Here is a 14,210-nt window from a genome sequence, read left to right on the forward strand (position 1 = left end):
CACCTGGACGCGATCCTGTGCAAGGTGCTGTAGGTGACCCTGCTTGAGCCGGGGGGTTGGACTAGATGATCTCCAGAGGTCCCTTCCAACCTCAACCATTCTGTGATTCTGTGATAAGAAGGAAACTTTAAAAATTAGAAGGGGCAGATTCGAGAGATCTGGGAAAAATGTTAGAAGTGGCCTGGAGAGCTTTTAATAATAGGGAAAAGGAAAGAGAAATGCGACATGTTCAGAGGGAGTACTGAGAGAAGGGAGAGTGGTTGCTATTTTAACCAGGGCTCCTGAAAGAGCCTATAAAGAAAGGGAAGGCACAAGGCGGTGTTAGAGAATATTGAACTGAAGCTGTCTAGAATTAATTGCTTAGCATAACTTGCTTAGCATTAGTAGCTAAATTTGCTGAAGCCTTAGGCCTCAGGCTGTGAACTTGCTGTGAACTTTTACTTAGATAAGTAAAAGGGGGCCCCAGAGCCGGTTCAAGCTGGAGGGATAAAGAAGTTACACTGACAGCAGGAGTAGCCAACCTTGAAGATAAGCAGCAGCCTGCCTAGAGACAATGAAGGGGCCCAGTGAAGAAGGGGAAGAACCAAGACCTAACTATTACTATTGGTCCAAACTATCGCTTAAGGGGTGGGGAATTTAGATTGTAAGGGTATAATTGCCCAGGGATTTCTTTGTTTGGGGTCCCTCTTCGGAGGCACCCAGCTCAAGCTGTAATTACCACACGTATCTCATTAAATTTTATTTTTCTTCAATCTGACTTCGAACTTCTGCCTCAGCAGGAACCTAGGCTCGGACCCTGTTATGGAGGCCAGCAAGCCTGATTTTCCATAACAGTTTGGCGACCCAGATGGGACCCTAGGCGGCCACTGTTGGGGCCTCTCGTCTCCAAACGATCATCTGGCGCCATCGGGTGAGTTCACCTGGGATCTTTGGCAACGGGAGGCACCAAGAGGGTGAGTCTTAAATTCCTGCCTAAATTCTAAATTCTGGTTTGGTAACAAAGTGCACTGTAAGGGGTACGCGGGCTGATCACCGTAAGGCGTACCAGGTTTTGGGGTGGGTTCGAGTCCCACGCCCAGGTTTTGGAGTGGGTTCGAGTCCCACTCCCAGGTTTTGGGGTGGGTTCGAGTCCCACGCCCAGGTTTGGAGTGGGTTCGAGTCCCACTCCCAGGTTTTGGGGTGGGTTCGAGTCCCACGCCCAGGTTTGGAGTGGGTTCGAGTCCCACTCCCAGGTTTTGGGGTGGGTTCGAGTCCCACGCCCAGGGTTTGGGGTGGGTTCGAGTCCCACGCCCAGGTTTGGAGTGGGTTCGAGTCCCACTCCCAGGTTTTGGGGTGGGTTCGAGTCCCACGCCCAGGTTTTGGGGTGGGTTCGAGTCCCACGCCCAGGTTTGGAGTGGGTTCGAGTCCCACTCCCAGGTTTTGGGGTGGGTTCGAGTCCCACGCCCAGGATTGGGGTGGGTTCGAGTCCCACGCCCAGGTTTTGAGAGGGTTCGAGTCCCGTCTCACTCCGGCCGGAAGGGGGGAGTGCGCAGCCTGATCAGCGTAAGGCGCACTGCAAGACTAACTTAGAGTTACTGTGACTAGTGTGAGTGTGGATACCGGTACTGTGACTGGTGTGAGTGAGTATGACCTGGGAACCGAAAGGGGCACCCGTCGGCTGACAGAGCCGCCCACTGCGAAGGGACAGCAGTCCTAGCAGTTAAAGACTCGGGTGGTGTGAGTGCGGTTCCCAGAGAGAGAGAGTGAGAGAGAGAAAGAGTGTAATCATGCCGGCTGCAGGGGGTAATGAAAATTTAAATTCTGGTGTTGCTGAGAAAAAAAAAAAAAGGGTATATTATAAGGAAGTGTGCTGCCTGATCAGCATAAGACGCACTTTTCAGGAACTCAATATGGGAAATAAGTTCGGCATAGAAAAGGGGACGCCCTTAGCCGAAATTCTGCAAAACTAGAGTAAGATTGATGGTACCAAGAACCTAAGAGGAAAAAAAAAAAGGGGGGGGGGGATTGATCCAACTATGTCAGGAGGATTGGCTGTTCCTGACAAAGGATGGTAACCCGGCAGAACGATGGCCGCCACAGGGAACCTTTGATCATCAGGAGTTAACTTTCCTGCGTCACCATTTGCAGGATAGGTTCCCCGGACAAATGGATTATTGGTATGTATGGGACAGTTGGGCAAAGAAAAGTTTTCTCAGAGTATTGAAAGTAGTGCAGCTGCTAAAATGCTTGTGGAAATTGCTCCACCCTATGCGCTATCCTCTGTTTCAACTTCTCTATACCCCCCCTTGCCTTCCCCCTCTGCCTTTCAAGCCCCTTTGCATGTCGTTCCTGTGCCAGGAGTGCCCCTGCCAGGTCCGGACGGGGCACCTCAGGTGGCTACAATGCGAATTTACCGACCCTGGGGGCCCCAAGATTTGATTGCATGGAGTCAACAAACTCCCAGGCTTAGGGAAGATCCAGAGAAAGTGTTATAAATTGTAAGAGGAATACTGTGGGCGTATGATCCTGCCGGGGGGGGGGGGGGGGAGGTGCAAATGCTCCTTGAAGCCTTGTTCACTCCAGATGAAAAAACACTCAATTCTGGATGTAAACCATCCTTGGGCAGGAAAGGGGGGTGTTGTGGCTGAGACATCAGAACCAGAGTTAACTAATCTGCAAATTCCAACAGGTTTAGAATCAGTTCCTGGAAAGTTATGGAGCTGTTCAGGAATTGATGTTGGACTATTGAAATCAGCTAGTCCAGTCTCAATCAAAACAAGGGGAGGATTACCTCCCACGGTTAAACAATACCCTATCCCAAAGGAAGCAGAGAAGAGTATCCAAAAACAAAATGATCACTATCTAAAATTGGGTATCTTTAGAGTTTGTGAATCCCCATACAACACCCCGATTCTGCCAGTTAAAAAGAATAGGCAGGATTCTAAATGGCAGTCCAGAGTATCGGTTTTTACAAGACCTAAGAGTTGTAAACCAAAATGTAATCGCTCCGCATCCAGTAGTTCCTGACCCATCAACTATATTACCACAGATGCCCCACTGGGCAACTTATTTTACCGTGATTGATTTAACGGCAGCCTTTTTTAGTATACCAGTAGCTGAGGACAGCCAAGATCTTTTTGCCTTCACCTGGAAGGGACAACAATTGACTTGGACTAGGCTACTACAGGGATTTACTGGGTCTCTGACTATTTTTTTTTTTCTTTTTTTTCACACATACTTAAAAATGATCTTGCAGATATCAAACTTCCAGGACATTCAGTGTTAATACAATATGTGGATGATTTGTTATTAGCAAGTAAAGATTACGAGATATGTTTGAAAGACACTCTTTCTCTATGTAACGCTCTTGCAGAGAAAGGGCATCGAGCATCTCCGTCCAAACTCCAGCTGTGTCAACAAGAGGTAAAATATTTGGGGCTTATCTTGAAGGAAAGACACAGATTAATTGATCCAGAACGGGTAAAGACAATTCTCAATATACCCCGTCCTATAACAAAAAAGCAATTTAGGGGATTTTTAGGAGCTGTAGGATTTTGTCAGCCATGGATTCCTGGGTTGGGAGAGCTTACCAAACCATTGGTCCAGGCAACAAAAACGGAGGAGACAGAGCCTTTGACCTGGACTCCAGAAAAAGAGAAAGCTTTTACATCTGTAAAAAGGGTGTTGGTCTCAGCCCCGGCTCTAGGACTACCAGATTATAGTAAGCCATTTGAATTATTTGTTCATGAACAACGGAGTAGCAAGTGGAGTATTCAGTCAAAAACTAGGTCCTCACTGTAGGCCAGCGGCCTCTTACTTCACCCAACTAGATGCGGTAATCAAAGGCACTCCAGGATGCATCAGAGCGATAGCAGCTACAGCAGCCCTTGTTAGAAAAACACGACCTGTAGTTTTGGGTCACCCAATGACTGTGTATATGGTGCAGAAGAAGAAAGAGAATTGGAAAAAGTGGGAAGCAGTTCAAGATGAAAAAGGAATTTGGACTATCAGGGGTAAGCCCATCCTTTCCTTAAGGTATTTACTTTCTACAGATAGGTGATATCATGATCGTGGACATGGAGGAGCATCAACTGTCGCCTCATGTATTCTACAAACCTGGGCAGCTCCCGAGTGCATGTGGTTGCGAAATGCATAACAACAACCTGCCAAACTTGCCAAAAATTTAACGATACTTATCCAAAGATTAACAGAGGAGGCCACCCAAGGGCTTATTTTCCATTCCAGCGTCTACAAATTGACTATGCTGACATGCCAGCAGCAGAAGGATTTAAACATCTCCTTGTGATAGTTGATCAACTAAGCAGCTGGGTGGAAGCCTTTCCTACCTGCAAAGCAGATACGGCTGCAGTGATTAAAGCCTTGTTAAAAGAAATTGTCCCTAGGTATGGAGTCCCAGAAACTATAGATTCAGATAGGGGTTCTCACTTTTCAGCAGGACTTTTAGGGAAATTATATCAAATGCTAGGAATTCATAGAGAATTGTACACACCTTATCATCCCTAGTCTTGAGGACAAATTGAGAGAAAGAACAGAACTATTAAAAACAAGTTAGCACGGGTATGTACACAGGCAAGACTCAAATGGCCTAACGCCTTAAACTTAGTGCTGTGGGAAATTAGAACAACCCCTAGACAACCAGTAGGATTATGCCCAACAGAAGTCTTATTTGGGCATCAATTGGCTATACCAGGAACTTATATCCCGGCTAAGACCAGCCTGTTGGACGGAGATGAACAGCTAACCCAGTATGTTATAGGTATGCAAAAAAGGTTTGAAAATCTTAAAAAATATGCTCAATGGTATCAATCTACACCACCCGAAATACAAGTGCAAAATATACAACCTGGAGATAAAGTATTGGTAAAAGTATTCTCACGAAAAAGTAAATTGGAACCAAAATGGGAAGGACCCTACACTGTATTGTTAAGTTCTTATTACGCTGTTAAAATCCTAGGGAAAGAGAATTGGATTTTACCACTCACACGTGAAACGAATGGCAGACCAAGAAGTGAGTACAGCAGGTGTCACTACAGAGCAATGAAGACAACCACGCATGCTCCGTGGATGTGCCTAATATTGTTTCTATACACAAGTTCCGGATGGATAAGTATACAATTAATAAGACGAGATAATTATGATATACAAAGTTATACTGAAAACAATACCAAAGGAAACCAAATTTGGTTTAATTATTCAGGGATAGGAATGAATGAATTCAATTTAACCTTTTGTTGTATGTCAGCAAACTTACATGAAACAGTATTGACAGAAACTAAAAGCAAATGCTGTAAAAAACAGTGTAAAACTGACCAAAAGTGTTGTATATCAGTATCTGCCAAAGGAGAAATAGAAGCCTGGGTCTCCTGTGTTAGCTCAGATCAATCAAAATTGACTCCCTCGGATCAATCCAGAATGACTCCCTCGAGTAAAGTGTCTCCCATAATAGTAAAGGCAGGACCATATGTAGTTAAAAATACGGGTCAACAACGAGTGTTATTTAATCCATCATGGTCTCTTAAATGAGTAGAACTGTTGATGCAAATTAATATCTCTACAATCAAACCGGCCTGTTCACCACTCCTAAGTACGTCCTATACAGGATGGTTAGCATGGCTACGTGGACGAACCCTCACCTCTCCAAGACGAACAAGGAGAGATGTAACCGGTATCATAGGAACAGGATTGGGAGTCTTAAATAGTATAGATGCCGAGGTACTCGTAAATAAATTGAGCACAACAACAAGTGACTTAAACAAATTAGAACACCCATTACGGTCCTCCCTATTAGCACTGGGAACTAACCAATGGCTGTTGTCTGATGTATTGCCTCAGTGGGAAGGAATTAACGAAAGGGACCACCAATTGATTGTGGATGCACTTGGTGCAGTCCAAATTAATGTTTCTCTAGCTCTCAGTTGTATCCAAGCGCAACTGTGGATGCAATCTATGGTAGCAGCAATCATAAGGGAAGGTGAAGAGGGCACCTTACCCACTGAAATTTGAAAGGTAATTTGGGATAATGCAACTAAATTTGAAAAAGAATTCCAGTCCTGGTGGTACTTAGTCAATTTTACTTATAACCCCATCGATAATAAGGCCACAGCTTTTGTCTTAACAATACACAATGCTTCGGTATACACCATATACCCGATCATTGCGCTGGGATTAAGCCACAATGGGACTATACTCTATCCGATAGAACATAGAGTATGGGCTCAACGAAACAGAAACAAATGGCAAACTGTTGATGTTAACGCATGTGTTGTACGGGAACAACAAGGGTTTATTTGTGAGAGTAATACCATCAAAGCTCAAGACATTTGTCTTGATACGGAACAAAATGTTTGTCATTTTGAAATACATCCTGATGAAACCCCTGAAACTGTACTTGTATATATTGGAAAAGGGTGTGTCTGTATGAGAACTCTCTGTAATCTTATATTCATAGATAACATTACTGTAGACACAAGTAATCATTCAAATATTTGTGTTTGTAATTTTTCTGAAGTTATGGGCTGTGACTTTAATTATTCAGCTCCTGTTGTGTCTCATCAATTAATACAATCTAATTATACCTTAAGTCAAGATTTATTACCTACCCCCATCGGAATGAACCTTACATTGGTACAGAAACTACTACAACATGATGACCTGTGTCAACTGTTAAAACGCATCCGAAATAATGGACAAAAAACTCTAATCACTGTTCATCATGATGCAGAAGAGATACTCCATATCTTGGAAAGAGTGAAGAAGAATGGAGAATATCATTGGTGGGAGACTCTTCTGGGATGGTCACCAACTGCAACAGGGATCTATAATCACATGTTGCACCCAGTAATAGTTATGTTAAGTTTGACCATGTTATGCCTATTGCTTACAACCATATTGTATATAAGATTATGGAGAGTGATAGTACGCCTCGAAAGGCTTCGAGAACTCTGCTTAACATATTAGCAGGGATGCTTAATAAAAACAAAGGGAGGACTGTTAGAGAATATTGAACTGAAGCTGTCTAGAATTAATTGCTTAGCATAACTTGCTTAGCATTAGTAGCTAAATTTGCTGAAGCCTTAGGCCTCAGGCTGTGAACTTGCTGTGAACTTTTACTTAGATAAGTAAAAGGGGGCCCCAGAGCCGGTTCAAGCTGGAGGGATAAAGAAGTTACACTGACAGCAGGAGTAGCCAACCTTGAAGATAAGCAGCAGCCTGCCTAGAGACAATGAAGGGGCCCAGTGAAGAAGGGGAAGAACCAAGACCTAACTATTACTATTGGTCCAAACTATCGCTTAAGGGGTGGGGAATTTAGATTGTAAGGGTATAATTGCCCAGGGATTTCTTTGTTTGGGGTCCCTCTTCGGAGGCACCCAGCTCAAGCTGTAATTACCACACGTATCTCATTAAATTTTATTTTTCTTCAATCTGACTTCGAACTTCTGCCTCAGCAGGAACCTAGGCTCGGACCCTGTTATGGAGGCCAGCGAGCCTGATTTTCCATAACAGCGGGGGAGTTACCGAGGTGTGAGAAGAGTTAGGGGAAGGGGAAATTTACCTCCTTTTGTGCACCCCCAACTTGCGGAAGATCAGTGTGCAATCTGCAGAGAAAGGGGGCATTGGCAGAGGGAATATCCTCAGGCTGGGAAGTCAGACCCAGCCCTGCGAGCCATCAACCTCATGACATTAAACGATGAATCCTGAAGGGGACCGGGGGAATCATCCCCAGCCGAACCCCTGCTTACACTGAGGCTGGGAAATGATGAAGTAGAATTTTTAGTTGATACAGGAGCCACTTACTCTGTACTTAATACTTGTAAAGGAAACTTTAGCCATGAAACTGTAAGTGTTGTTGGTGCTACAGAGAAACAAGAAAATCGGCCCTTTTTGCAGCCTTTGAAATTTAAATTGGGAAAACAATGGGTGACTCATCAATTTTTATATATGCCTGAATGTCCGATGCCCTTGATGGGTAGGGATTTATTGGCTAAGTTAAACGCACAGATAATCTTTAAAAATGGAGAGGTGCAATTACTGATACCTGAAGCAAAAGCTGTGGAAGCGAGAATTTTTATGTTGCAGAGCACGCAGAAACTGGAGGAAGAGATTCCTGCTGAAGTCGAGGATGCAGTAATACCAGTTGTATGGGCTAGCTGAATTCCAGGTCAGTCTAAATTGGCGAAACTGGTGAAAGTTGTTCTAAAATTTGGAGCTAAACCGGTAAGACAAAAACAGTACCCTGTTAAGTGGGAGGCTAGAAAAGGGTTGGAAGAATTAATAACTAAATTTTTGAATTATGGATTATTGATAGACTGCAAATCAGAATATAACACCCCAGTATTACCAATAAAAAAACAGAATGGCAAGGAATATAGGTTGGTTCAGGATTTAAGAGCCATGAATCAGATTGTTCCAGATATTCACCCAGTGGTGGCTAACCCATATACCTTGCTGACATCCCTGAAGGAGAACCATAAATGGTTTACTGTACTTGATCTCAAGGATGCCTTTTTCTGCATACCTCTAGACAGTCAGGCAATATTAGCCTTTGAATGGGAAAGCCCCACCACCGGACTTAAAACCCAACTTACTTGGACGGTGTTACCTCAGGGGTTCAAAAACAGTCCAACAATATTTGGCAATCAATTGGGCAAGGAACTGGAATCATGGAAAAAGGAAAATCTGGCAGGAACAATACTGCAGTATGTGGATGACATTTTGTTGGCTGCGGAGACTAAGGGAGAGTGCCTACAGATGACCACAAGCCTGTTGAATTTCCTAAGACAAAGAGGATATCGTGTGACAAAAAGTAAGGCTCAAGTAGGGAAAGAGACTGTGATTTATCTAGGTCTTGAGATTTCACAGGGACAACGAAGACTGGGAACCGACAGAAAGGAAGCAATCTGCCAAACTCCAGAACCAAGAAATGCATGAGAGCTGAGGGCATTCTTGAGTATGGCGGGATGGTGCCGACTGTGGATTCCCAGCTATGGGCTATTAGTAAAATTCTGAAAGGTATGTATGTAGTATGAAATTCTGAAAGGGTCAAATGAGAATTACATATTATGGCCCCCCAAATGCCAAGTGGCTTTCAGGGATCTAAAGAAGGCCCTGATGTCAGCACCTGCATTGGGACTGCCTGATTTGTTTAAACCTTTTGAGCTATTTGTACATGAACGACAACATCTCACCTTGGATGTGCTCAGAAATTGGGAACGTGGAGAAGAGCTATGGGATATTTCTCCAAACAATTGGACAGCGTGAGTAAAGGATGACCAGGGTGTTTACGTGCTGTAGCTGCAACTGTTCTTTTAATCCAAGACGCTAGAAAATTAATGGTAGGACAAAGAATCGTAGTATATGTTCCGTATATGATAATTTCTGTCTTAGAACAAAAGGGGCAACATTGGCTGTCTCCCAGCTGTATGCTCAATTATCAAGTTATCTTGCTGGAACAGGATGATGTGGAACTGAAAACTACCACAGCAATCAACCCGGCGATGTTTTTGAACTCAGAAGTAAGGGACCCTGAACCCTTGCACCATGATTGTCTGCAAACCATTGAGCACGTGTGTTCAAGCAGACAAGATCTAAGAGATGAACCGTCAACTAATCCTGATTTGGAGCTGTTTACAGATGGTAGCAGCTTTGTGCGAGATGGGAAACGGATGGCCAGATATGCAGCGGTCACCACGACACAGGTAATAGAGGCTGGGGCCCTACCCATTAACACGTCAGCCCAGAAGGCGGAATTGATAGCATTGAAGCAAGCCCTGAAAATAGCTGAAGGGAAAAAGGTAAATATATGGACTGACTCAAAGTATGCATTTGGGGTAGTCCATGCACATGGGGCTATCTGGAAGGAAAGAGGATTGCTGACGGCTCAAGGATCACCTATTAAATACAAGGAAGAAATTCTCCAGCTTCTACAGAATATTCAAAAACCTAAGGAAGTGGCAATAATGCATTGTAAAGCACATCAATTTGGACAAACCACAGTAAATGTGGGTAATCAATTAGCTGATAAAACAGCCAAAGAGGTGGCTGGACAAGGCATCCTTGCATTGGTACCAGTAAAACAGGTGAAGCTCCCAAATCTGAAACCTAATTACAGTGAGGCAGATCAACAATTAGCATCACTGTTAAAAGCAACCCCAAAGGGAGAGGGTTGGTTAGTAACTCCTACAAAACAAGTCATTGTTCCACAGGAGATAATGACTGAAATTGTAAAAAAGAGACACGAAGAAACACACTGGGGTAGTGAAGCTATGATTTCTAGTCTTCAAAATTCGATTATATGTGTGGGAATGACTGGAATAGTGAAATCTGTAATGGCAAAGTGCCCTGTTTGTTTAAAAATTAATCCTATGAACAGGAAAAGACCAGCCCCGGGGACCACTAAGCAAGGAAGTTCCCCTGGAGATTATTGGCAAATTGATTTCTCTGAATTACCAAGGCAAGACGGTTATAGATATCTTAAGGTATTAGTTGACACCTTCTCAGGATGGCCAGAAGCTTTTTCCTGTCGCACCAATAAAGCTAGGGAAGTAACTAAAATATTGCTCAAAGAAATAATACCATGATTCAGGGTACCGATAGGAATGTCCTCTGATCGGGGCCGCATTTTGTGGCAGATATAGTCCAACGGCTAAGCAAAATTCTTGGTATCAAGTGGGATTTGCATAGCCCATGGAGACCACAATCGAGCGGGAGGGTAGAAAGAATGACTCAAACTTTAAAGCAACAACTCAGTAAGATATGTCAGGAAACTTCTTTAAGATGGCCGCAGGCCCTTCCACTGGCTCTTTTAAGAATCAGAATACAGCCAAGATCAAAAAGTAAGATTAGTCCTTATGGGGTATTATATGGAAAACCATACCAAGCGCCGTTGATTCCAGGGGAGATACATGTAAAGGGAACAACAGATTTAGTGTTATATCTGATTTCTTTAGGGAAAGTCCTTGCGGCTCTCTGACGGCATATTGTTTTGACAGGACTGCTCATGTTGGACACTCGTGTCCATCAGTATGAACCCGGAGATTTCGTATACGTAAAAACGTGGAACTCCGAACCTTTATAAGAGAGGTAGGAAGGACCTTTCCAGGTACTCCTAACTACTTACACTGCACTCAAGGTAGAAGGGATCAAACCTTGGGTTCATTACACTCGAGTTAAGCCAGCATCTTTGCTGAAAGAACCTCAATGGAAGGTCATTCCATCAGATAAGAATCCTCTTCAAATAAGAATGCAGAAAATAATTTGAAGCCCAGGACCTGGGAATGTTATTGAATTATTTGTAGTTTTGCTTGTTTCGGGACCTGGAAGTATTGCTGAATTGTTTGTAGTTTTTGCTTGCTTTTACATTAGAAAGTTAAGAGTTAATTGATTAATCAAACATGAGAACTAATCAACAGATTATTAGTATTTTAATTGGGATAGCCATGACGTTAACTGACTGTTCAGTCAATCAGGGAACAAACCATGAAAATCTTTACGAGGAGGCAAAAATACGAATGGCAAAGAAGTTGCATGTGTCAGACTGCTGGATATGTTCACAGGTAATGTTGGGAGGGGAACAGGATTTCCTTTTAAAAGCACCCCTCTAGGATAGTCAGACTATTGTACTAACCTCAATCGAAAAAGCAGTAGAGGAGTGGGAAAAACAAAAGGAGTCCTCTTCCTCAGGGTGGAATTGGTTCACTTCATGGCTACCAAACCCAACCTGGTTAAAAGAATTGTTTGTAATAATTATAGCCATAGTTGTGGTATGCATTTTGTGCTGTATTATGATCCAATATTTACCTTTAATTATGTTATGTTGTACCCAATTGTGTGTACCTGAAGGTCGAAAGTATTATCAGAATTATGCAGTCTAGGTGAGACTCCCAAAGAGATGTTGAGATCTTACTTTGGAAGTCTCAAAGGGGGGGACTGTTACCAAAAGGCCCCAGACAAGAAAGAGTCTCAAAGGAGGGGGGAATGGGGGACCTGTTACCAGCTTGGACAGGAAGGATTCTCAACAGGAGCTTCAGACAAACATAGCCAAGGACACAGGTGCAGCTGGGACTGATACATCCTGAGAAAGTACAGATAAACCAGCAGAAGCCAGTTGGAGCCAAGATTAGGACCAAGACAGCTTTTCTCAGACAAGGAAGCAGGCCAAGTTGAGACCATGTATGGAAAAGTAGAGCAAAGTTCATGGCAAGATGTTGAGTGACACCTCTTCTGACACCACTAGCAAGGAGCTCCTGGCAAAACTCAACCAGAAGAAGGAAGTCTACAGAAAGTGGAAAGGGGGACAGGCCACTTGGGAGGAATATAGGAATGTTGTCAGAGTATGCAGGGATGTGCTGAGGAAGGCTAAGGCCCGTTTGGAATTAAATCTGGCTAGAGATGTCAAGGACAACAAGAAGGGCTTCTTCAAATACATCAGCAGCAAGAGGAAGACTAGGGAAAATGTGGGCCCTTTGCTGAATGGGGTGGGTGCCCTGGTGACGAAGGATGCAGAGAAGGCAGAGTTACTGAATGCCTTCTTTGCTTCAGTCTTTACTGGTCAGGCCAGCCCTCAGGAACCCCAGACCCTGGAGGCAAGAGAGAAAGTCTGGAGAGAGGAAGACTTTCCCTTGGTGGAGGAGGAGTGGGTTAGAGATCATTTAAGCAAACTTGACACCCACAAATCCATGGGCCCTGATGGGATGCACCCACGAGTGCTGAGGGAGCTGGCGGACATTATTGCTAAGCCACTCTCCATCATCTTTGCAAGGTCATGGAGAACAGGAGAGGTGCCCGAGGACTGGAAGAAAGCCAATGTCACCCCAGTCTTCAAAAAGGGCAAGAAGGAGGACCCAGGGAACTACAGACCAGTCAGCCTCACCTCCATCCCTGGAAAGGTGATGGAGCAGCTCATCCTGGAAGCCATCTCCACGCATGTGGAGGAAAAGAAGGTGATCAGGAGTAGTCAGCATGGCTTCACCAAGGGGAAATCATGCCTAACCAATCTGATAGCCTTCTATGATGGAATGACTGGCTGGGTAGATGAGGGGAGAGCAGTGGATGTTGTCTACCTAGACTTCAGAAAGGCTTTTGACACTGTCTCCCATAACATCCTCATAGACAAGCTCAAGAAGTGTGGGTTAGATGAGTGGACAGTGAGGTGGATTGAGAACTGGCTGAATGGCAGAGCTCAGAGAGTTGTGCTCAGTGGCACAGAGTCTAGTTGGAGGCCTGTAGCTAGCGGTGTCCCCCAGGGGTCAGTCCTGGGTCCAGTCTTGTTCAACTTCTTCATCAGTGACCTGGATGAAGGGACAGAGTGAACCCTCAGCAAGTTTGCTGACGATACAAAACTGGGAGGAGTGGCCGATACGCCAGAGGGCTGTGCTGCCATTCAAAGAGACTTGGACAGGCTGGAGAGGTGGGCGGAGAGGAACCTCATGAAATTCAACAAAGGGAAGTGCAGGGTCCTGCACCTGGGGAGGAATAACCCCATGCAGCAGTACAGGTTGGGGGTTGACCTGCTGGAAAGCAGCTGTGCTGAGAAGGACCTGGGAGTGCTGGTGGACACCAAGTTAAGTATGAGGCAGCAATGTGCCCTTGTGGCCAAGAAGGCCAATGATATCCTGGGCTGCATCAGAAAGAGTGTTGCCAGCAGGTCGAGGGAGGTGATTCTCCCCCTCTACTCAGCCCTGGTGAGGCCACATCTGGAGTACTGCGTCCAGTTCTGGGCTCCCCAGTACAAGAGGGATGTGGCACTACTGGAGCAAGTCCAGCGAAGGGCCACAAAGATGATTAGGGGACTGGAGCATCTCTCTTATGAGGAAAGGCTGAGAGAGCTTGGCCTGTTTAGTTTGGAGAAGAGAAGGCTGAGAGGAGATCTTATCAATGTGTACAAGTATCTGAAGGGAGGGTGTCGAGAGGATGGGGCCAGACTCTTTTCAGTGGTGCCAAGCGACAGGACGCGAGGCAATGGGCACAAACTGAAACACAGACACTTCCATCTTAACATGAGGAAAAACTTTTTCACTGTGAGGGTGACAGAGCACTGGAACAGGTTGCCCCAAGAGGTGGTGGAGTCTCCTTCTCTGGAGATATTCAAAATGCGCCTGGATGCAATCCTGTGCAATGTGCTCTAGGTGACCCTGCTTGAGCAGGGGGGTTGGACTAGATGATCTCCAGAGGTCCCTTCCAACCTCAGTGATTCTGTGATCTTAACCACTAGG

General features: G+C 44.7%; 1 protein-coding gene and 1 pseudogene across 1 annotated transcript; both read left to right on the forward strand.

Moving 5' to 3' along the window:
- Positions 1–2,037: 2,037 nt before the first annotated feature.
- Positions 2,038–7,256, forward strand: LOC136996519 (uncharacterized; annotated as a pseudogene).
- A 1,701-nt stretch (positions 7,257–8,957) lies between these two features.
- LOC136996460 (uncharacterized) lies at positions 8,958–14,123 on the forward strand. The gene is given in 4 exon segments (XM_067317380.1): positions 8,958–9,009; positions 9,385–9,791; positions 13,634–13,719; positions 13,721–14,123. Coding segments are annotated over 4 exon segments (948 nt in total).
- The last annotated feature ends 87 nt before the right edge of the window (positions 14,124–14,210 follow it).

The sequence above is a fragment of the Apteryx mantelli genome, unplaced genomic scaffold (assembly GCF_036417845.1).
Source record: "Apteryx mantelli isolate bAptMan1 unplaced genomic scaffold, bAptMan1.hap1 HAP1_SCAFFOLD_40, whole genome shotgun sequence".
NCBI lineage: Eukaryota > Metazoa > Chordata > Aves > Apterygiformes > Apterygidae > Apteryx > Apteryx mantelli.